General features: G+C 42.2%; 1 protein-coding gene across 1 annotated transcript in view; it reads left to right on the top strand.

The window, feature by feature from the left end:
- Positions 1–26,030, top strand: part of ipo11 (importin 11) — a 168,637-nt gene that overhangs the window by 107,356 nt on the left and 35,251 nt on the right. The window contains exons 22-27 of the mRNA XM_080003867.1: positions 296–375; positions 630–710; positions 6,676–6,771; positions 7,909–8,022; positions 8,724–8,845; positions 20,840–20,935. Of these exons, the coding sequence (XP_079859993.1) occupies positions 296–375; positions 630–710; positions 6,676–6,771; positions 7,909–8,022; positions 8,724–8,845; positions 20,840–20,935 (589 nt within the window). The remainder of the gene's footprint in view (positions 1–295; positions 376–629; positions 711–6,675; positions 6,772–7,908; positions 8,023–8,723; positions 8,846–20,839; positions 20,936–26,030) is intronic.

Here is a 26,030-nt window from a genome sequence, read left to right as displayed (position 1 = left end):
AATTGCCATAGTAAGATGTATTGTATTTTGCTGGAATTTCTGTTTTGCTGCTCTGGATGAATTGCTTTTGACCTGTGATACGTTTTTGTTTAAGTTTGAAAGTAAATAGAATGAGGCTGTAACTTGGCTAAATGCTTTTTCTTTTTTTTGTTGAGTAAAGCTCCTGAACTTTGCATCCTCAAGCAGCTGGATCATTTATCCAGCCTTACCTCCCCCTGTATCCCCTCCTCGTGCACCGCTCTTCCCCTCATGCCTCCGTCCCCTTTGGTAATGTACAACATCTGTTCTGTTTTAGAGACCAGCTCTGAAAACCTGAGGACCTGCTTCCAAATTGTCAACGCCTATATCTACTTATCAGCCACGGAGTTCCTGCAGGTGAGACACATTTTTTTTAGAAAGACAGGCACGTCTGGTTAATCTACACGCTCCCTCACCATGATACACGAGAACACACACAGACTCGCACACAAACACGCGGAGTTATTCATTGACACGCAAATTAGGGGAGGGTGAAAGCGCAGCCTCCAAGACGTGCCGTTCTCAAGACGCGCAAAAATGCCCTCATGCATACGAACAGTTAATGTTGTGCAATAACCTCATCCACCTTGCACGACTGTGTGCCTTTACAGAACTTTGCAGAGGCCTTGTGTCGATCCTTCTGCGATCTTCTCAAAGACATAACCAACGAGGGACAGGTCCAGGTGCTCAAGGTACACTCCGTCTCGGACCCCCCAGAACTTTTGTTTATTTTGTTCCCCCTTGTCCCCCACTTATCCCGCATGCTATGCATCCATTATCCATATCATGCCTTCCAGCATGCCTACCTCAATGCTGTTCGTCGTCCGCCCTCCCCCCGCACTTTCAGTGCTCTACTTTCATCCTCCTCCTTCTGACTCTTACCTCACATGTTTCTGGAGCATGTTCGGCCTGTATGTATATTTGATGGTGCACCGGATTATAGGAACCCCCAGAGCTGGCGAAAGGAATGGCAACTGTCAGTGGGTAGTATAGAAATGGAGAGCAGGAGGAAACCACTCCTCCCAACAACCAAATCACATATGTGCATATGCAGAAACACACAGACACACACACACCTTGTCCTTTTCATTAAGAGAGGGATGAGGTGACAATATTCACAATTAATTGACACCAGATTTTACTCTAGAGGGAATCTTGATATTCTCATAGGTTATAAATGTTAAGACGTGACAGTTATGTGAATTCACTATTCAGACATTTTCCTTCTCCCCAACCCGTCAACGCTTTCGCTAGTAAATATTTAATATTGGTGCAGAGTTAGGCAGTGAGACAGAGAGGGAATCCACCTTGTCTCTCGCTTCTCTGTCTTTTGTACAATCTACTTCTCACTTGCATCTATTTTATTTCCTGGCTTTCTCTCTGTTGCTCGGCGCCACCACGTCTCTTCCCACCGATTCTATCTAATAAAGTCTCCTCTTATAAACTGCTTGTGTTGGCTTGAACGCACAGCAACACATAACCCAACACACTGCAACAGCGAAGGGAAATGGACTGCAAATGCTTAAATTAAAGCCAAATTAAAATGTTCCTTTAACAGATGAAGGCATAACTGGATAGGCTGGAGCGGATATTCGACAATATCGAATACTTTTCGATATTTTCACAGTATCGAAATATCGCCCCCCCATCCGTCCGTCTGTGGGACCACGGGAAGTGATGGACGGAGCTCATTCACTTGTGCGCACAGAGAGGATGGAAAGTATGTGGACGTTTGCGCGCAGCTGCTGCCGTGCCTAATGGAACCACTCTCTCCATCACTGCCCCCCCCCCCCCCCCCCAGTCAACAACAGCGATAATATCATGTATTGCGATATTTGGGCAAGACTGCATCACAATATTACATTTTCGATATCGCCCAAGCCTTTACCTCATTGTATTCAGCCTTTGTGACTGGTCCGTGACATCTGCAAGAACTTGTCGCAATAGCAAATTTGGTAGACATAAAATTTAGCATATACCTCTGTCCTCAGTCAGTCAAGAAACTACACAAAGCTACACCATGCAGAATAGTCTAGTGCTATATATGATTATATTGTGCTTTACTCTGAAATGGTAAATGTATATCTTGCAGCAGCCGCGATAAGGGCTGTGAATAAATAAATGAGAAAGTGTCAGTACCTGGCCTTGGTCAGTGCCCCCAAGTGTGAAAACACCAGACCAGTATTGATGTGCATCTCGATGCGTGCAGGATTGCAATAATATTGTATTGTTGATACAGTTAGCAACACTGTAAGTCTCTCACAAATAGGGTTTACAAAAATGAAGAAAAAAAAAAAAAAGGCTGAACAACTAGTGTACAGTACGGTTAATACAGACTTCAGTGGCCTTGTAATGTGTTGTCTTGCGATTTTGGTCAGTGGTATTGAACAGCTGGAGGCTTGAGTTTGATGCACTCCCTTTTCCTAAACTAATGACATCTGTGGACTCACTACAACTAAAGAGCTGGTTGAGCGGTCATTTATTTAAGAAGTTGTTCTTATGGAAGATCAACAAAGTATGGAATTTGTGATACATATACAGCGAAGATGTAAACATAAATACTTTCTAATGTTTGTTTCGTACACACTTCTCCAGTGTTTCTCCCTGAAAGGGTTTCCGCCTACATGCAAAGTTGCTCTTTGGCTTCTTATAATCTATCTGATGTTTTGCATGCTGGAGTTGTAAGAGACTTGTGCTTATGTATACTGTAGTTCTGTTGTGGCTCATTCAGAAGCTGCTTCTGATACACTGCTAGGTCAATCTCTCACTTGATTAAAACATTCTTTTTTGCACAGCAATATTTTTTTCATCACCAGAATCGTCCATTTTGGCAAAGATAAGTTGGACAAACCAAGGTATTTGACAAAGGTTTGTCCTCGGATGTTTTGTTATCATTTTCATCCAAGTTAGAGCTTTATTGGGTTGTAATATCTTTACAATTTAAATTTGACTTTGTCACACTTATTTATATATATATATTTAAACACTTATATATTTTTAGAAGAAGAAATTCATGTTTGGTTTTCACTTGGATGGGGATTAATTTTGACAGCATCTCGTTTCATTTGAGAGTTTGCAGAATTGGTACAAATGGACATAAACATAGACAGTCATTGTGTTGGGTCCAAATATCTAACAGTGGTGGAAATCTGTGGAAGTGTGAATTAGTAGGTATAGATAGACACGCATCATTACACAATAGGATTATACTTTGATATAGACATAAAAAATATTTGACAATCAATGAATCAACTCAAACTTCAGGATCATTAAATGGGTGCAATAGTTCTTTTTTGTGCAAGGACATTATTCGTTTAATGATGTCTGTCTTCATTTGTAAAACAAAGCGAAGAACAATGAATACTTCACTGTTTTATTCTTGCAGTGAAAAGCAAAACCTCCTGTCGCTTCGTTGCAAATAGCATCCGATTCACAAAAACTGTTGCTAAAGCCACACTACAAAGACCCTGTGGTAATTGCATGGGATAAAAAAAAAAAAAAGGCAAAAATGTCAGCGGTGCGCGATCGCCTTCAGAGAACTGGTGCAACTAAAGCACATTTATAAGGGGTGTCACGCCCAGACTTTCCAGTGATCTGTATCTTATAATTTGTCATTATTATTATAATTATTATTCCTGTCATGGAATCTGTAGTTTGCAGAAAGGGCAGCAGTCCATGGTTTTCAAAACGCACTCCAAAAGCAACTTGTTGAAACTTTGACACACACATATATATATAATTTCAATAAAAGTCAACATAACAACACGCACGCACGCGCGCAGCCAGCCTGTTGCACAGTGCTGCATGAGTCTGATTTTCAACCCCCACCCCACACCTGCGTAGTGCAATACCGTAACCGCCCCGCCACCCACACATATGGGGAATTAGTTCCGCAAGCCAACCCAACCCTACCCGGCAACACGAGATCTGCGGCCCGACCTGAAACCACATATCCTAGCCCTGTTTAAATAATTTGGTTAGCCTTAATCGAAAGTGATCATTTTGGGCCATTTCAGACATGTGAAATTAAGTCTTAATTTGGGCCATATGTTCTTGTTGCACTGATTTCCAACAGGATTTCCGGATACATAACAATGTGCAAGAGAAGGTAGCAATATAGTTTTATGACAGAACTTTGACTTCCGTGGTTATTTTTTTTGCAAATGCCGGCTAGAGTATAACTGCAATAAAATATGTTTTATAGGGAACCTTTCTGTTACAGCCCCGTCAGGATTTGGCATAGCACCAGCGCAGCCCCCCTGCATAGGATTTCCTTACAATTTCACATTTTCATTAAACACTTTAAATCAAAACTTCTACTGTCCGGCAATTATTTTAATTTTTTAATTTATTTAAGAATGATAATTTGTAAAACAGCAGGTGGAAAGTGTGGAGCAGTGAATGTGTGATGGAGAGGTTCTGAGCCATCTCTGCTCAGCTGAAGCCCCGGGGAGGCCAAGTAGACACAAAAGGATTATTCAGTCACGCATGATCATTCAAATGCAAAATAAACAAATAAAGATGAAGAATAAATATCTATTAATTATAAGTCAGTTATTATGTTTGGGCACAACCAATAAAATAAGTAAATAGTAAATTCACGAATAAATGGTGGCCCAATGCCAGATGTTCTGCCTTTGCACTAATTTACCAGGATCAGGTAAGACATGATGATTGTTTGGTTTGGTTTGTTCATTAGATTGGGTTAGGGTTAGGGTTAGGGCCTCTTTATGGAAAATAACATTAACTAAAAAATAATATTGTGTGCTCATTCAATTATTTGGGAATTGGAAAAGAAGAAGAAGAAGAAGGGTCAAGTTTCACACACCTATACAGGCACAAATCCACATGCACATAACGTCTCATTTTATCTCCCCTTGTCCTTCCTGTCTGTTTGCGTTTACATTCATTACGCCAGCATTGCAGCTAGCCTTTGGATATATTATGTGTGAAATGCCACGCATAGTAAAAGGGAATGTGAAAGTGACTGAGCACGCGCCTGTTGACCAGGTGAGGACCTTTGATCGTGCGAAGTCGAATGAGAAAGACATTGACCGTTATCACTTCTGATCTTCCCTGTCTTCTTCTTGCGGTATTTTTGTTGTAAAATATCTCTGGTTTTGGGAAAAAAAAAAAAAAAAAAAAAAAACATCACCATAACACACCACTGACGTTCATGCATGTGCACACTTACTTTTTTTTTTTTTTTTTTTTCCCCTAATGTTAAAAAACATTGTAAGAGGTTAAAAAAAAAACATAAAACAGATGTTTTGCATATAGGATTTCCAGCCGAGGCTAATTTGCGACCCCTGTCCCTGGTTTGGCTTTTTTTTTTAAATGGTCATTACACATCATCATTACCAGAAATACAGTACGTAAGTTATAGTAAGCACATGACAAGTAGTAAACCTCTTAACATGATCGTACAATTATTAAATCACATTACACTCATTCACATGTGTTGCGTATGTGTATATGATCAGTGATCAATGATCACAGGTTTGGTTTTGTTTCAGCCAGTGTTTCACCTTTTTGCCAAACGTTTTCAGATCAGTTTGTGTTTTTATTTCAGCCGGTAGGGCATTCAAGAAATGCTTCCCTTTTGCTGGAAAAAGATGACTGACCGCAAGTGGCGTTGTGCCGGGCCACCCTGCGTTTGTAATTTGCGATATAGTGGCGATTCTATTGGTGTTTGTTTTTGCCACATATGGACAAAGCACAGCTGGGGCTAGATTGTTCACACATTTAAAAAATCAATTTGGTCAAAGAGAACTTGATGAAGCTGTCATAACCGAGCAACTTGCACCTTTTCACTTGATGTCGTTTCTTTTGTCGGGCTGAATCAGTTTTCTAAAAATGGGACGATGCAATATAATTTTAAAGTACCTCCGAAGCTGTGTTTTCTGGTTATATATATGAAATGCGGCGTGTCTCACTCATGTAGTGGTCCAGAGTTTTGTGGAAATGAATCTACTCCAAAATCCCTGCGGTGTGTTAGACTTTGCTTGTCCTCACACTGGTAATAAAGGCTCGCGGTGGAAAGTCTTGAGGCCAGCCGTGTTTATCTCGCGGCAACACACATTGTTTTCTCACAGTGTTAATTGGCTTGTTGGCGTCTCATCGGGGGTGACCTTTTTTACTCAGAAAAGCGCCGAGGGCCGTTGGTTGCGTTCTCACGCTTGACTCTTCTTCCTGTATGTATTAACATTGTCTGCTGTTTTTGAATGGTTGATTTTCTAGTTTTCCGAGCAAGGCAAAGCATTGGAGTGTAATCGCTTAAGAAAGGCACCTTTTTCCTTGAGGCCTAACTATAGGCCAGTCACATATTCAAAGGTTTTAAAACTTCTCACGACTACGCTACTACTAGTACACACAACTACTTAGAACAACCCTCTATTTTGTTATTTTCATTTTTCTCTCCCTCCAACCCAGCTCTATGGTTCCCTCACCTTTCATCGCTCTATGCGTCATCCTTTTTTGACTCCTTTTCTCATCTACTCTTTAGTGTTGACGGACGTCTGTTTTTTTTTTTTTGTTGTTTTTTTTTGGTCACCCCTCTTTCCCTATGCCAGGCCGCCTTTATTCCCTTCCCCCCACTGTTTGGGACTTTTTCCATTTTTTCATCTTGTCATCCTCGTACCTACTGTCTCTCCGCAGGTGGTGGAGATAGCATTGAAGGTTAGCCCCATACTGGGGGCGCACATGTTCAATCCCCTGCTGCCGGCTGTCTTCAGAGGTATTGTGGACGGAGAGGTGAGTTTAGCATTCATATTTCACGAGTCTTTGCGCAACCACTTTAGGAACGGATTGAGGCCCCGCTCACGCCAGAAACTGTCTGCGCAGTGTCTTTGCCAAGTACTGTTTATTTCGCGTAACCGTTTATTTGCTGGCAGTGCAGAATTGTTTACAATAGGATACTTTGACACCCCTAATATGTAAGCTTGTTTTCCTCTCTATGCCGGACTGCCACTTCAAAAGGCAATTTGCTCTTGGTCGACTTCGCAGCCCCACGTGCCAAATTTCACCAAGATCAAACTCGACGCTAAATGTTGTACGGATTTACTTTATATCGGAGGAGAATGTACTGATCGCTGCGGTGACATGGAAAAACAAATTGAATTTTTTCATCATCAATTTCACAAATGGTGGTAGAGGAAGGAAAGTTTATGATGTGGAATGCATGTTACAGTATAAAAAAAAAATGCAAATACTACATATTAAAGGTATGCTTTGCTCTGCTGCTTGTGCACCAGTTATAATCATGATCACACTACATTAAAAGTGTACTCTCATCCACACATTGTCACTCTTCTAAAAAAGATAAATAAAGAAAAAAATCATTTAGGATACCATCTCCCTACCAAACCAATGTGGTACTCTGTCAGCTGTTTTCTATTTGGCCCTTTAACCTTTGCTGTCGGCTCTTTGAAGGCATCATTAAAAGGTCGTGTACTGACGTCCATTCGACAGTTCAGTTTCTTGTCTGCCTTTGCAGTTTGCCCTGTCTTGTCACATTAAAGTGCCTTTCAATGGACTGTATAATGGCTTATGTTCATCACTAAAGTCAAGTAAAAGTCGGCACATTCCCTGTGTTTAAGATAAAAGGGAGGTATAATATTTCATTTGTACTGGCTTCAAGTAAGATGTTTTATTTGTGTGTCCCTGTGAGAGAGAACACTAATAAGAAGAATAATAAGAATAGCACTAATGCTAAGAATAGTAGTAATAATGGTATTTTACGATCCAAAGTGGTAGTACATTTGTCCGAATGTCCATTTACAAGATAGATCCACAGAGGTTAAAAGTGATAGTAGATAGATCCAAGTCCATGGTGACCGGTGGTGTCCGTGGTTGTGTACTTGTACATTTGTGTATTTGTGTGTTACACAGAGGTATCCAGTAGTGATGTCAACCTACCTCGGCATAATGGGCCGAGTCCTGCTCCAGAATTCAAGTTTCTTCTCCTCTCTGCTCTCTCAGATGGCCTCTGAGTGCAACCTGGGGGTGAGACTCCGAGCTACGCAGATTTTGCCTTTCCATTTCCGCTGTTCAACATGCTTGAAATTATTTTTGAAAGGTCAAAGCCACAAAAGATCAGACACTGGTATGGAAAGAAGCAGAAAATAATGAGAAGGAATTGTGCATGCGGTACTGTCAACCCTTGGACTTATATCTCACTTTTGCAGAAGACTGAGAATTGTCTTCTGATTTTTATGTCAGCCCCAAATAAATATAGGATCTTTTTTTTTTTTTTGTTGTGTTGACCTTATTGTCTCAACCTGAATTACTTAAGGTCCTTGGGTGAGGCCATTGCAAAATAACAAACAAACAAACATGAAGCTAATGTTTTTCACACAAGCCAGGCTGCTCTCCCAGACAGTAGGGGACGTGGCTTGGAGGGAGACAAACCGGGTATGACAAGCAGGGCCAGTCCTTTCAACTGACCCCTGTCAGGATGCTCTAACCCTGTTTTGAATGCTACAGTAAAGCCCTCCATCAGTCATTTGTTTGTGTTCTTTTTCACAGTTATTTGCCTCTGCCACTTGGCACGCCACTCTTACCTGTCTCCGTATTTCTTCACGTTCTGTTGTTTCCTTTTGCTTCTTTTCCCTTTTTTCCACTCATCCTTCATCCACTTTACTTTCTGCTGTCCCCTTCCTCATCCACTCTCAACCCCCACCGTATCCATCCTCTCACCCCATCAGATGGACCAGTTGTTGGGTGCTGTGATAGAGATGTGGGTTGACCGCATGGATAACATCACCCAGCCTGAGAGGAGGAAGCTGTCCTCCCTGGCCCTGCTTTCCCTTCTCCCATCTGACAACAGGTGAGAAGCCCTTGTCATAATTTAAGACAGGTAGCCTTTCCCTTGACCGTACAGGTAGTGGCCAGTGTCGTGTAGCTGCCAATTATCTAGGAAAAAGTTAACAGTTGTCCAATTGCCCGAGAGCTCCTTGTGTCCCATAAATCTGTTATTTTAGTAAATATATAATTGATGTTGTTGTGCCTCTAAAACCCTAATCTAACCCTTGTTTAAAAAAAAAAAAAAAAGTTCAATACCAATAAACCAGTTTATCACTAACAGAACACAAGTCATCCGTTTGTGGCCCAGGGTTCAAAATCCCCCGTTAGGCGTATAGGAAAATGAAGGACCACTAAGATACAAAACAAATACCAGTAAAATACAAATCTGCGTCCTCCAGATAAGTCCAAATCTATACATTCAACAGCAAGTTAAGGATACGACATTGATAAATAAAAGAAAATCATGTCTCTTGTGTCCGGCAAAGCTGCCAATAATAGCTGACACTGAACCATGTCCTGCCAGCTGTTAAGCTATCAGTTTCATCCCTAGCACACACCAAGCAAACGTGCACACACACACACACACACACACACACGTGCACACACACACACACACACACACACACACACACACACACACACACACACATATACACACACACATATGCACACACACTGTGGACCCTAAGGATTTTCTGGTATTTTCATGGGGTTAAGAGGAGCTGCTATGGATGGCTGGACCGTGACGGTGAGAGGCTTAACGTTTTGCTGCTTGGCAAATAGTGAGTGCACATGCGCACGCACGCGCGCACGCACGCACACACACACACACACAGCTTCTTTCCCCTTTTCCCCCCACTCCTTTCATGGATATACAGTATATATTTTTTTCTCCTACCTTTTTGATGTTTTTATTATGCAAGTGCACACACAGACCCATCTGTGTGCATCTGTTTATTTGTGAGTCTGTGAATTAATATCGATAGTATGAATTATTGCGCATCTTCCATATTTTTTAAAACTAGTGTTCAGAGTGCTTTGGGATGGCCTAACACAAAGCTCCGGTGTTAGCAGTTTTATTTATGTGTGTTTATGTGAATGGGTTGAAGAAGGTGGTGGCCATGACCACTTGGGTGCAGTGAATCGATTGAGCTGAGAGGAGACCCGTCTCCCCAGAATCAATAAAGAAATCTGTGGCTCCTCTCTGTGCCAGAGTGGATGTATAGGCTTGTGTATGGATGCACACAAAGACACACCAATACGCACAAAGACACACATGCAGGCAAACAGGGAAGGTAAGAGGTCACCCGTATATACTAAAAATGTTACTTAAGGATTTCTAGTTCTTACTGAATCTTAACATTACAATGTAGAAATTATGACAGTTCATTTCATATATTTTACTCTACCAAGTTTGGGGCAGCTGCACGCGAAAGGCCAGGGCCTGCGGAGCTGCCCATGGTCCTATGAGGTTGGATGCCATCTCTCGTTCAATGCTAATTTTGACCACTTGATGGCTATTCCCTATAAATTTTAGCTGTTTTTCCCATATATTTGAAGTTGAATAGGATTTGCTTTCTTACTTGCTTACTGCCCGTTATGCATTCTGACATGTGGGGCAGCAATGAAGGTTATCCACTCCTGTCTGTTTTGGTCTATTTTCTGGACACTTCCCCAGGTCAAGTTCATAGCTCTCTTTTGTCCTCGACCGTCTGACGCCGGGTAGTTTTGGGTCGTCCTCTCTTTCTTTTTCCATCTGGTGTCCAGTGTAGGGCTACTTTTGGGATGCTGTTTGGCTCTCTCCTCATCACATGTCCAATCCAGTTCCAGTGCTGTCTCGCAATGATATTATCCATGCTGTCTTGCTGGCACCTATTAAGTAAGTCTTGGTTAGATATTGTGTTGGGCCAAAAAATCCTACAGATTCTTCTGAGGTTTTTTGTGTGGAAGAACGACAGCTGTTTGTCACTCGCTGTCATTCTCCAGCATTCCGAGCCATACAGGGGGGTGGAAAGGACACAGCTCTGATAAAGTTTGAGTTTGGTCTTGGTGCTGTACTGCTGAGACCACCGTACATTTATTAATATGAATTATAAAACCGTTTTTTGTCAACATTTGTAATGTATCAAACATTTGTAATATATAAAATATATTTGTAATGCCTTTTTTGTACAATCAATTATTCAAAGTTTCAACAAGTTGTTATAGGAGTGCGTTTTGAAAATCATCACAGACTGTATACCCGTACAAGGCATCGCTATAGGATAGACATGACAATTAGCAAATTTCCTGTCCTTGTCTGATGTGGCCTTGAGGGAACAAAACTAAATTTTGTCGATTATTACGCTTTATAACTTTGTGTACACCAATTCTTCCTCTTCTCAAATGCGTCCAGATGAATAATTTGGTCCAGAAGTCCAAATAGAAACACCAGATTTTCATCCCCTGCAATTTTAAGCGTTTGAAAGTCAATCTCATGTTCTGAGTGAAACTCTTTGAAAGTAGTTGAAACAAGCTGCACTGGATTTTGATGAAAAACTTTCTCTTTGATGTGCCATGGTGATGGATTATTTTATCAAGATTTTGGCGACTGACTGTTCATCAGTCTGGATTTGGTAATCATAGAAAGGTGTGAACCTTTTTTTTTTTTTTTTTTTTTTTTCTGGGACGTCCACCCCCTTCCCTTACCCTGTGTCTAGGCCCCAATGTATGCACTGTGTTACAGCTCGCAAATCGCTTGCCATAAATAATCACAACATACACTGGTGGAGATCTTAATGTTGTTATATCATAAATATTTTGTCAAGCATCCTTAAAGCATTCCTCTAGAGTTCACTTTTGCAAAGAATTAACATACAACAAGTTTTCTTATTCAAAATGAGACTGTTATTATAAATCAAAATTATGTTGTTCACATAAAGGTTCTGTATTGCTTCTGTGTCACGGGGAATATCAGTTTGGCTATTATCCAAATGATTTTCTTATATTTCAGTCGATTGTTTACAGAATAAAATGCTTTGAATAGAGATAAAGAATCTCAAGTTAAGTTTGTTTTGGTTTCATGGCTGCAATTACCACTGAAAAGTGGTTATATACAACGATCATAAATTGCATCCAGATAACATCTTACAAAATCTAAAAATTAATGGAGGAGACAAGAAATAATTTAGTTCCACAAATTGGATGTTTGATCTATCAGATGGGAGATAAGAGTATGTATTTAGGAAGTATGTAGTTTAAATGGGCTATAAAATGTCTTTGCATGATAAGGCAGTTCCTATCACTTGATATTCTATCATTATTTACAGGCTCAAACCTCTGCCTGCTCCTCTTTTTCAAAATAGTTTGTTTGGTATGTTAATTTTCTCATCAGTCACTCGTTTTAATGTTATTGGGGCTAAAAGATAACAAGAAAGTTGATGGCTATTTATTTTTCCCCTTCTGCAATATCAGTATGAACATTTAGAATCTCTCTTTGATTCTACAGCAGACAGGTGTTTAGTTGATATGTACACAAACATTGGGTCAGTATGTTTTCTAGCTTTGCACATACGCGTAAAGCACCAGCATTGTCCGAGTCTGAATATAAATGTCTTCGTTTTCTGTTAGAATAACTACATGGAGATAAAGCAAATCAAATGATAGTCTCCTCAGTGACGCAGTTCAAAAGTTCAAGTGTATGTCTGTGTACTGGTAGTGTGTTTCATTGTCGTAGGTTAGACTCTGTTTATTAATGCCGATAAGGGAGCCTGGGTTGGTCATCCATACATGAGCTGAAGATAATTTCAATTTACATAGCAAGGAGCATTATGTTATGTGTCGGTTTTTCTTTTTTTAAATTACACATTAAAGACTAATGGAATTTACATTATGAAAAAGACTAGCTGGCATTCAGACCATTTGCTTAATGTGGTCAAAATGGCCATTACTACAGGAGACTACTACACAAGAGTGTATTTGTGGCCAAAGATATTGTGATTCTTTCAGGTTTCAAGATTCAGATTTAAGGTTTTCTGCCAATTTTCCAATAATTCCAATTTATATCTGGTCCATTGACAATACTGTTCTGTCCTGTAACAATATAATTAATAGCTGGTTATAAACATAAGTCCTTGTAGACATTGAGTCTGTGAGAATATTTTTTTTTATATATAATGCTATTTATTCATCGCCTGTTTTTTCCCTTTTTAATTTGATTTGGATCACTAGAAAATATTAATGACCCCAAATTTCCTGTACAATTTTCAAATAAAATTTTATTAAGACATTTATCTAAGTTGAAGACACGACTTGTAGCCCGAGGACACAAGAATGAATCATCTTGTATTTTATTTGCATACCATATTGTAGCGTCAGTCTGTTAACAAATTTTCTTTTTCCTGGTGAACTTCTTCATCTGTTATCCTGTAATCTAAACACAGTTACAGATGGCCAAAAAAAAAAAAAAAAAAGTAGTAATTGCTGAGTTTAACTGTGTTAAAAGACAGAGTTTTTACATTTAATGTTAAAACTAATTTAATGTTAAAACTCTGTCAGTAAATTGTTTGATTTCTGACCGCTAATATCATACTGAAAATTAACCCTATCAAATCTTATTTGATGTATTATATTATTGTGTGTGTGTGTGGGTGTGTGTGTGTGTGTGTGTGTGTGTGTGTGTGTGTGTGTGTGTGTGTGTGTGTGTTGTTTGTTTTATTATCTGTATATTTCAAACCACCCACTGACAATCATAGGCTATGGGTCCATCCATCAAGGCTATGGTCAATAAAAAAAAAAAGTGCCAACGTGCCTGTCAAACATTAGTTCCTATTGCACGAACTGCAATCTATTACTCACAGAACTGAACCTCAGATCATGTAATACAATCGAAACGCTCTGCATTCACTTCTGAAAGGCAGAGGAAGTGACGATGCCGCACTTGGGTATATATTGCAGCTCGATTTCCACTTCCTCTCTACTTACTTAGCACAAGAAGAATCCAGAACGAGACAATCGTATTTCCACGCCTGCTTGACCTTGCGGATCCCACTGGCGTTAGTCGGTGTGAATCACCAGCTCGAGTACCGTTCGGTGAGGCAATATATTCTAACATTCATTCTTCATATCTCCGTCACTGTTTTTTTCCTCTGCGAAAATAGATAGTCATAATAAATAGCCTCCTCATGTCGAGGAGGTCATATCCCGACTCCGAACACCGAAGGGAGAAAGGCGACCGCCATCTGTCCTGCGTCGCGTGCCTGGGTAGGCAGCACTCCGAGGCTCGCCAGCTTTGCTTCGGTGGAATCCTGGTGGAGCTGTGGTAGGCCACAGACCTCTAACTCCACCTCACCCGATGGGTGGCCCAAGCTGCCCTGGGAGCCTGCGTGGCCCTGAACCGGATCCTCTTGTTGGGCTGAACAGGACTTCAGGACCGGGACAAGGCACCGCTGCTCAACACCCCAGTGTCCCCCACCGGGCCTTTGGTGAGGCTATGGACCTCATGACAGCCAGGTTCAACGAGGAGAAGAACAGCCTGGAGGCTCTTCAGTCCTGGATCCCTTGCACGTCCCCCTCCCAGCAAGGCAGTAGACGTGCGGTGGAGGCAAAGCCTCAGAGACGGGAAGGGGGTTTCTGTCCCCGTCCCCATACACACACACACACACACACACACACACACACCATTTGCCCACATCGGTCCCTAAATGTCTGTGCCATGAATCACATGCCCCATTCCCCCACACCTTCCACCGTGGGAGTGCAGCAGGCTCTTGTTATATACGCTGGCCTGCTGTGCACAAACCCCCACATTACAGCGAAACACTATTTGAGCTCAATCACAAATTCGACAATGAAAAGTATGAAACTCATAAACCCCCGTTTCCCATTGTGTCATGTCGCACCAGGGGGGAAATCTTTATCAGAACATGTCGCCTGCGAGGCATCAATTGGCCATAAGCAGGCCTACGCCCAACCCATTGAACGCAGCGCCTGTGCGTCCACGAGGCACCCAGGCTTGAAGTGTGTACAGTACATAGCACACCCGTGGGTCCATGGGTTGAACGTGCGGTCGCGCAAGCACGCAACCGACTGACTGTGCGATACACTGCTGCATTCGCGGAACACACGGGCTCCAATCGCCGATCTCAAGGGCCCATGGAGTAAGCAAGTACGCGCAGAACCCGGGGCACATCTCTCCACCAAGCCAGCGCTGCAATGTGCAATGGGCCTGGCGCGTGTGTATGACAAGTCTGTGAATCCGGAAAACAGTCACCAAGGGCTATCTCATCTGGATAATTTGCAGTCCCAAAAAGGATGGGAATATTCACCTGATCCTGGACCTGCGAATGTTGAACAAGCATCCGGTGAAAATTAAATTCCAGATGCTGACCACACGTCAATCGTGAGGTTTATTCGACCAAATGACTGGTTTGTGGAATTAATCTGGAAGATGCATATTTTCACATCTTTATTCACCCCTGGTACAGGGAGTACCTACGCTTTGCCTTTCATGGGCTCCCATACGGTCTCTCTCTAGCCCCACAGGTCAGGAAATGTGTGGGAGTGGCGATAGAACTGCTACGCCAGCAGGGGGAGAGAGTGTACAACTACCTGGACGACTGGCTCGCCTGCAGCCAGTCCCAGGAAGGAGTCAGACAGGCGGCCAGATTAACCCTTTCTCACCTGGGGAGTCTGGGCTTCAATGTCAACATTCCCCCTTTTATGGGCATGGATTTGGACTTGGTTTCTAGATTTTATAATATATAAATAATTTAAATAATATATGTTGTATATTAATATATATTTTACATATAAATAATATATATTTATAAAAATATATTATTGGGAAATATATTATTCTAAAATATATATTTTAGATATATTTCTTTGATGGTCCGACTATCCCCAGTCAGGGCTCAGGCCATCAAGTCATGCGAGTCACAGTTCAGACATGGACAATCAGTGACATCACTTTTGTATCAAAAACTACTGGGCATTATGGCGTCAGTGACTTTGGCGCTACCCCTCAGCATGCTGCGAGTTAGGGCGTTCCAAGGGTGGTACTTGACCAAGTGCTTCCTTCCAGTGAAGGACAAGCACCGCAGGATGACTGTCACTGAGGTGCAAGAGGGCCTAGTCAGTGTGGAGAAGTGTACTCTTCCTTCGTGCAAGATCCCAGTGGGGAGCAATTCATATCGCTCCACCATCACCATGGACGCATCCTGACGGGGTGGGGAGCCATCTACAACAGCCAACCAGCGGTGGACGATAACACATAAACAGCTTACAGCTGCACACAGTGCTATTAGCTCTTCAGCACATCCTGCCAGCCCTCAAGGGCCGATATGTTCTGATAAGGTAGGGTAGGTAGGGTAGGTAGGGTCCAGTCCCTCCTCCTGGGTCAGCAAACCAACACTGCTTTATGCAGAGCAGAACCTCCTCTCCCTCTGGGCTGTCCACATCCCTGGCTGCCTCAACCGTGGGGCAGACGAGAGGGAACCCCTGGGTGGCAGACTGGCAGCTTCACCCCCAGTTCATGGCCGAGATTTGGTTGCGATTCGGCCGAGCAGAGGTGGACCTGTTTGCATTGTGAGAGGTGATGCAAACAGGTGCATGTTATGGTTCTCCCTAGGTGTGGACCAGCCACCGTTGGTTGTGGACATGTTGGCCCACCCACGGCCTGAGGCGCTGCTCTACACTTTTCCTCCTGGGACTCATTCAGCCGATGCTGGACAGGGTGTGGGAGGACAACCTGGTGCTACTGCTGGTGGCGTCTTATTGGTCCAGCAACCTGTGGTTTGCCGATCTGTGCAACATGTGTCGGCCCCTCTTGGAGCTCCTCCCAGGTGAGACCTACTCATGTAGGCCCGTGGAACGATTTGGTGCCGTGCGTTCCACAGTGCGAACAGCGGAGTCACGCCCCATCCGAGTGCCCTGTAGGGCTAATATAACAGTTCCCGCAGAAACTGCTGGCTGAGGGGAAAGTGGTCGCTATACTAACGGTCTATCTGGCAGCTATTTCTGCATGTGGGCTTGGACAGCTTTGCACTATGCAGTCACCCCCTGGCGTCTCACTTTATGCTGGGCATCCAACGCCTGCGCGCAGCCGTCCCTAATTCCCCTCTTGGAACTTATTGGTAGGTTTGCAGGCTCTGTCATGGTCTCCATTCGAGTGCCTACACACAGCAGGCATCAAGATCGTTTCTCTGAAAACGGCCTTGCTGCGGCCGCTCACCTCTGCGAAACGGGTAGGCGAGCTGCAGGCACTGTCAGTCCACCCATCCTGCATACAGTTCCTAGGTAGAGGTGATAGAGTGGTCATGAGTCCCAACGCTTCTTTCACCCTGAAAGTCATTACCACTCCGTTTCGGAGTCAGTTCATTGAGCTGGCAGCCTTCTCTCCACTGCCTTTTTTCGGGCGCTGCAGTGTTATATGGACCGCACAAAGGGAGTCAGGCGTGGGGACCAGTTCTTGGGTGCTTTGGTGCCCAAGCAAAGGGTAAGCCCCTGTCCAAGTAGCAGGTTGGCTCATCGGCTGGTGGAAGCCATAGACTTGGCCTACAGGAACTTGTCATTCGAGGCCCCTCAGGGCTTGGGCACCCACTCCACCGGAAGAGTGTCCTCCACTTAGACCCTCTTCAGGGGGTGTCATTGGAGGACATGTCGGGCAGCGTCTTGGGGCTCCCCACACACACACATTTGTATGCTTTTACATGTTAGTCGTTACTAGGTCTGCTCTACCATATTCCGTGTGGTGTACAGACCTGAGTATGCAGGTGTTACAGAAAGTATCCCGTAAGCATTTTTCCTCACACGTCCACTCACAGGTCTGGGACATGTGACATGTAACACCCTTGGGTGATCACCATACTATCATATGATGGTATGCTGTCCCATGAGTGATAGATCGCAGTCCCTGCGATAGGGAACATCTAGGTTGCGCAGGCAACCACTGTTCCCTGAGGAGGGACCAGATCTATTACTGTGCTGCAGTATGGTGCCCTTCCGAGGCGCTCAGCAGCAGAATAGAGGAGGAAGTGGAAGTCAAGCCGCAATATATAACCGCAGGGGCCGAGGCACTTCCCCTGCCTTTCAGGGGTGAATGCAAAGCGTTTTGATTTGGATTATGTGATCTGACAATCAGTCCCATGAGTAATAGATCTGGTCCCTCCTCAGGGAACTGTGGTTGCCTAAGCAACCTAGACATTTTTGCTTTTTGTCCATTTACTATATTAGTAAATGGAATCGGCACATTCAGAGCTGTTCTGTGGTGTAAGTTGATTCCACTTTTTAATGGTGTCCGTAAAACCTGAGTATGTAACTAAAAACCGCCAATTGCATCAGTACACTGAAAAGGTTATTTAGAATGACCCCTCCTCCACCGCTCAAAGTTAATCTTACCATTGCTACAAACTAAATGTCTGACAATAAAAAAAAAACGTACCTGTCTCTTAGCTCATCTAATTATTTGCCTTTCCTAGTTAATTGGCGCAAGTTTTTTTTTTTTTTTTATCTGCTTTCTCCATCCCAATACCCACTGAAAGGAAATATTAGCAATGATCTATAAATTAGCCAGACAGAGTAAGCTAATTTCCTATTAGGCGTGTTAAAACCTGTTTTGGATGTTATACACTCATTCATAGCAATTGACACATTGGAAACTTTGGATAAATACCGGCCAATACTCTCTCTCCAACCCGTCCTTTTTGGGGTCCGTCGCTGAGCTCTCAAAGAAAACTGCCTCTTCTGAAGAAAATGCCTCTTTTCCATGGCCCATCGGCTTTCAGATTATGTTCCCACTTACATAGTTTTGCCTGACCAGAAACACAGAACACGAGTCAGCCTTTGAAACCAATCATTCAATCATCATCACTAAGGGCTGGATCATATTAAAACTGACATATGTTCAAGAGTGATGTTTTGACATGACGTGGTCCAGCAATGGCTGCTATGTTTCAATTTCAAAGCAGTTTTAATACAGAATGTAATAGCAGGAGGATTGTTATTGATGCACAACACAACCATTTGTTTGAATTCAGACTCTTTTAAAGTTGTATTTTCTTTCCAACTTAAGCTTCGTCATGTCTGCTTCAACATTTTATACTCGTATAATGTTTTAAATATTTAAAGCCATTTAATTTTAGATGTTGACATTTAACTACTTTGAATTTATAACATGAAATATTTTCACTTTTATTTCAAAAACTCGATTTCAAATAATTCAAATTCGATGAAATTTTTTTTCAATGTTTAAAAAATATGATCCAAAAATTCGCGTTGCAGATATTTGTGAAACTTAATTCAAGTCGCTAGAATCCGAGTGGGCAAATTTGGATCAGAAAAATTCTGTTTTCAAATCCAGCATCTAGGTTACCAAGGATAGCCAGGTAGAAGCAGTCACGCCCAAACACAATCATTAACTTCTGTACTGTGGCCCTGAGAGCACAACGCACGCACTGCAACTTAAGAAAACACATGCAAATAGAAAAACACAATCAAATGAAGAAAAAATCTTCACCAATTAGACAACACATGCACAGCATTTAGAAACCGCGCAAATTCGCTGTTACATGTATTGGTGGCGACCGATTTGGGTTTTTCAATGGCACATTCACATCCCATAGATGCTCGATCGGATCGCACCCATACCCCGGCCAGCCACATGATGTAGAAGAAAACATTGTTCATCAGACCAGGCCACCTTCTTGCGTTGTTCCACGGTCCAGTTCCAAAGCCCATGCGCCCATTGTAGGCGTTTTCGGCAGTGGACAGGGGTCAGCGTGGGCACTCTGACCGGTCTGCAGCTATGCAGCCCCATTTGCAGCAAGCTGTGATGCAGTGTGTGTATTTGTGTGGCTGGTCCGTATATTTATGGTCATCTGCTTCATCCGATCTGTTTCGCCAAACAAAAGCAATAAAAAAAGAAGTGTTTGTATTGTAGATTTATTTATTCATTTTATTTTATTTTGCGATGTTTACATGAAACAAAAAATTCCTGCGGGGAGAGTCGCGTCGTGGTGGGGTGTCTGTGTCTCCCGCATGTTTGGAGAATGGCAATGAAAGTCGGAAAAAACTATTTAATTAGAACAACAATATATATATATATAAATATAAATTAAATGATGCACATTTAAAATACATCCACATATGAGGAGATAAGAGAGAGCGATGTTTGCAGCATTGGTATGTGCCTGTCACACACTTATTTTCATTTTCTTTGTCTGGCTCCATGCAGCATAAACTTGTATGAGGCGTTGCCTGGGGTCTACTTCCCCAGCTACTCATGTGTTTGACAGAACCTTTGAAGCATCAATGCCCCCACCCACACAGATGTTTATTTATTTTATTTTTGGATTTAGTTTTACCTTTCCGTTTTACCCCTAAGATTGATATGGTCAGACCCACTTCATTTGTCCTTTCAGGTCCCAGTGGATACATCAGTGCCTGCTATTTGTGTGACATTAATGATATATAGCAAATTTATATGACATTTGGTTTTAACTGTGAAGCTAGGCAATGTGAAACTTCTATGGCTTCCATCTGTATTTGGCTATAATAGAACTTAAGCATTATGCATGCCTTACCTCCTTTGTTATCTTTATTCTTCTTCTGCTCTTGTTTTGTACAAAAGAGGCTATTCCAGACTTATTCTCTCTCCCCCTCTCTGACTGAATAAAGACTTTGGAGTCTTAGGTGTGTAAAAACTCTATGAATATAAATTTCACAAGCCAAAGGTGACCAGGTGATTCTGAAGTACATGGAATGTTTCACAATTTAGATGTGTGTGCTGATGGATGAAGTACACTGGCATGTATCCTGACCCCTGTATATGAGGGTGACTGCCCAGGATTTTTTGGGGCCTCTCTGACTGCAGAGGTGATCGTTTCATGACCCCCTCCATGTGTCAAGTTTTATGCCTTTATCTTGTACCCTATCAGATACCTTTAAGCGCAAGGTCTTAAGATAAACCAAAGAGATCTGTAATTGCGACGTAATCATGATCTCACCCCTAATGTCATGTCACCTGTGTGTTTCTTAGTGTGATCCAAGATAAGTTCTGCGGTATTATCAACGTCTGTGTGGAGGCACTGCATGACGTGATGACTGAGGACCCAGACAGCAGCACCTTCAAAGAGTAAGTCTTCGTGCATCCATGGGAAACTCAGAATCAGAACTACTGTGACTAAAGCTGTTAGGGGACAAATCTGAAAGCAGCCACTTCTGACTAGGGCCAACGTGTGTGTGTGTGTGTGTGTGTGTGTGTGTGTGTGTGTGTGTGTGTGTGTGTGTGTGTGTGTGTGTGTGTGTGTGTGTGTGTGTGTGTGTGTGTGTGTGTGTGTGTGTGTGTGTGTGTGTGTGGGTGGGTGGGTGGGTGGGTGGGTGGGTGTGTTATATTGCTAGGCCGATCATATCTGCCAATATTTGGGCTCCAAAGCACTATTGTATTGGTTGAAATTTCACAGATAAAGTGCTGATAAAGGTTATAACCCACCAATGGTTAAACCAGGCATGAACAGATTTAGAAGTAAATGAAGTTCTTATAACTTTCCATTATTTTACCTAATCTTCGAATTAAGTCAATATTTCTCTGGGAACATTTCATTTTAGAGAAGAATAAATGTAATCTTGGAGAATATTAAACCACCATTAAAGGATTGTCAGTGTGGATAGTAAGCTAACGGAGATTGCAGGGAGACGGACATACTATAACATCATATTCAACCCCTGCTGGGTTATTAGCCCTAATATTTGAATGTTGACATATCTTACTCACCCAGTCAGTCGAGAGCATATTCTGTGTTTGTGTCGCTCACACATGGAGAGCAGCGGGTCTATTTGGTCGGTTTGATACCGACTGACGCTGTATTAAACAGGCCCCGGGGCTTTATTATTAAAGACCGTAGTATGGATAAGCTCCGACGTTACTGGTACTGTAAACGGTATTGAAGAAATTAAATAAATGTATTTTCTCTTTATTTAGGCTATATAATTAAGATATTTATCTAAGAAGCATTTTTGCTATTATCAGAAGAGATTCTTTCTCTTCCACTCCATCGCCGGTATGGAGATATGCACGGGGGGGGGGGGGGGGGCGGCTCCCTCTGCCTGGCTGTCTCCCGCACCAGGAGGCCCTGTTCTGAGTGAGTGACAATGACATGACGAGCGCAGATTGCACCCCAATTGCCCCCTCTTTGTGCGTAATGGGCAAAAAATAAAGAAGTGTCAAATCTGCTCCTGATTGGTTTTGGTTTTTCCTCTTAAAATAATAAAAAGAACCGATACCAGCACTGTTAAAGTACTGGATTGGATAAGCAGTATCGGTAAGACTAGTGGTCCCAGGCATCCTCCTCGAGCCACATGCCAACAGATTGCCAGTGATTTTTACGATAATAATCACTTGTGTTACTGTATCGGACTCAGAACTTTGTCAGGCAATATGGGTTTAAATGTGAATATACAACTGTTCTGCGGTTATCGGAATTTTTTGCCCCTTAAAATCAGGGCTGTGACAGTATGTTTTTTTGTTTTTTTTTGTTTTGTTTTTTACCGCCATGAAAAGCAGTGTTTTTAACGGCGTATAGTGGTTTACCATTACAAAAACAGGATAAAACAGATAGAAGCTTTCAAAAATGCACAGGGAAAACATTCCAATGAGGAATTATAGATAAGGGGAATCATAAATGTATTTTTATACGTGTGAGGCGTACTGACGCAGACATGGCTCTCCGTGCGCCCTGATCGCAGACGGCCGTGCCCAATTCATATTCCCAGCCAAAGAGCCGAATCCGATGCGACTGACAAAATTCTTGAGTCGGGTACAGCCCCAAGAAATTATTAATAATAATCGGACACACGTAACCCGCCACATGTTTAATGGACCACCCTTTCCCCTCGCGCGGCGCACAAAGCTGAAGTGACGGACGAGAGGCGGATTCTCCAGAAGTCCTTGGAAGACAGCCAATGACGATTACTTAGCAGTGATTGAGTATGTAGTTCATGTCCTCCTGTAACTTTCACCAGCAAACAAAGAAATACAAAAAAAAAAATATATATATATATATAAATATTATTTGCGGTGATGACCGTTATCTGACATCACTGGCGGTTATCGTCACAGCCCTACTTAAAATTGGCATCCGTATCGGTGACGACAGATCCGTATCTGTCGGGCCCTGCTGCCGACGCTTTGAATTGATACTGCAACAGCGAAATTAAGTCTGTGCTGTTGACAAAGCATGCTGGTTATCAGCTGGAACAATTTTTTTTATTTTATTTTATTTTTTGGTGGAAAGGTTGGAACATTTTGAGCATCGCAGCCCAAGATACATCGGAATTAGAACTATTCTCATATCCAGGTGGAAAAAAAACAAAAATAATTCATTTGATGAGACATAAACATGCCCAGTTGCCAAAAAGAGTTGAGAAACGGAGAAGTCTGAGGGTCGGTCTTTTGACAGGACACCTTTCGCTGGCTCCGACAATCAGGGAGGGGTAATGGCCTGTGAAACAACCCCATAGACATGAGCTCACTCTGGGAGAAGGATTTGACCGTCGTCCCATCTCCCTGCTCCGTCTCACCCCCCACCGCCTGTCTGTCGCAGAAATCGGGTGACCGAGTGCAGTCAAACGTTCAAATGCGCAAACCAGCAAAAAATGCTCTCCTCAGACGGACACACCATGTCCGACCTCTCAAGACCACCTCGGGTGAAGTGAATGAAGTGTGGCTTTAAATGTTCTGCTAGAACACTCGTATCCGTGTCGATGAAATATCATTTTAATGTTTCCCGTCGCCCATCTCCACAGATTTAAATGTTTGTCAATGAAATTCTTTTTTGCTGAGTTTTTATTTCATTTTTTTCATTTTTTCAAGATGCAATCAAATGAGGCCGCCGGTATGAGCCTGTGTTGTTGGATTACTTTTGTTGTTTTGGAATTAAGTTTCAAAGTTACGTTGCGCCTGCTGTTTTATTCCGCCATTGTTCTGGTTGACTTTTTCTTTTGCTGTGTGGTATGAGAATTAAAGTGTGCAGCTGCTGTTGACTAATTAAATAATACGCCATGCCAGTTGGCAAGGCAATCCATACAGTACTTCAGGGCTATTGTGGAAGTGAATTGACCTGGCAACAACTCAAGTCGATTTTATTTGTATAAAACATTTCGTACAACAGCAAAACCAGCTTTACATCGAAAGTCAACAGAAATAGTAAAAATATGCACATATGTTATATTTAAACAAAGGCAGAAATATAACTGCAATATACAGCATAATGTAAATTCCTGGCAACTAAAGCTGGAGAGCGTAATTAGGATGTAATTATGTTTAATTTTTGTGCTGACTATTTCACTTATGTGTTCAGTATGGAGAAACAGCATTTCCCAGCTTGAAAAGGTTTTCACCTAGTTATTGCCATATATGATCATAAACGCTTTGTTTATATAGACTAAAGAGCACTTCAATACGTTGTTGACAGATTCAGCTTGTGCACTGGTGACATTGGCAGCGAGGTGTACTGACACCAGTGGTGTCTCTTGAAGACGTGTGCACATTGCAGATGCTGAAACTATCTGCAAGTTATTTAACTTCACCCAATCCAAATAAATGTTATTCATATCATGTATTTGCACAATGCATTTTTCGGGAAATACCAATTTTTTTTTAATGTTTGTTTGTTTGTTTTTTTAATGTATTTTTTTTTTTTTTTTTTATTCTTGTTTTTGGGGGGCTCAAAACTACCCAGTCGGGGGTGTGTGTGTGTGTGGGTGGGTGGGGGTGGGTGGGTGGGTGTGTATAAACACTGCATGGAGGTGGAGGCAAACAGCTATTCTAGGTGTCAGGAGCAGTTACCCTGCCAGTCTGAATTACTGTCAAATCCGTAACTTTGTGTGTGTGTTTTGACATACACATTTATTGTGTGTGTGTGTTAAACAAATAAGATTAAATTACCCAAGCTGTCCTGGAAACATTTTTTCAAGGTGCAACAAAGCCATTGTTCTGCCAATATCCATTTTACAAAATAAATACTCATACGTTAATTAACATTTAATAAAATGTAAACTTCCTTCTCTGAGAACCCTCTGCCACAGTTTTTTGCCGATTGGACTTCGGGTAAATCTGAATGCTGTTGTGAATATGTTATGAGAGCCCAATTAACCAGAATTAAGTCCAGACATGTGCAGGCAGGTTCTCAAATAAATAACGTGACCCACCACAGCGAAACGTGTACTTTGGCCACCCTTTGATTTTTCCACATCATTTGAAAGTGGAGAATCAGAGCTTCAAAACAAGGTGTCACTTGTGCGAATCAAGCAAATATTTTTTTAAAGCTATGTCTTGTTAATGATGAGGGTGCCGCAAACTGTGCTTCTGAGATCATCACCCTCAGAGGTTCCCCCACACTTGGCTTCATTCAGCCAGCTCCCAGAATGCAGAAAGCGTTGAAAACTGGAACGTTGGAAACGTGGAACTAGAAAGCGTGGGATCTTTGACAGACATGTCTATCAAAGATCCCACGCTTTCTAGTCCTGTCCTTTAACCTGTACCACCTCCTACTCAGCGTTCGAGTTGTATTTCATAAGACCCACACATAGACATATAAATACAATAAAACACCTACATTTTTATGCAAGAATACTAAATTATGTACATACACTCACACACACACCAAGGTAGACTACCAGAATGGCTGGAAATCAAAGTAAGTAAAAAAGCCCTGCTGCAGTTAGTTAATACAAACAATACCTTTCAACAAATAAACTATGTATTTAAATTTCAAAAAAAATATACAAGGCCAATGATTGGAGATGTGTTGGGTGTTCACAGTCCTACATACTCTATGACCTGCCTACTTAAAAAGTTACAAGCAAATGCAGTGAACGCATTGCCACCCGTTTGCTATTAACTTGATTGGAAATCTACTTTGCCCAAGACACTATTGGAGGCTAGGATTAAATCAAATCCATCATTTGGACCAACGGTGGCTGTGTGACAAACTGTAGCCTGAGGCACAGTTAATAGTGCCAGAAGAGTCATAGGGCACAGCACTCGGCAGAGCAGTGACTGATGCCTGATTCAGCTGGAGACACAGGGAGCAGGAGCATGTGTTCACATTGGAGATGTGAACCCTTCCTGGATAAAAGTTGGCCAACTGCTCAACACCTCCCAGAAGCCACTTGTGAGTGAGGGAACTGTGTTCCTAACGGAACAGGAGGTCATTGACCATAGCAACGTC

This window comes from Zeus faber (genome assembly GCF_960531495.2).
Source record: "Zeus faber genome assembly, chromosome: 7".
NCBI classification, from domain to species: Eukaryota; Metazoa; Chordata; class Actinopteri; order Zeiformes; family Zeidae; genus Zeus; species Zeus faber.
Note: the sequence above shows the minus strand (reverse complement) of the source record. Positions and strands in the feature narration are given on the sequence as shown.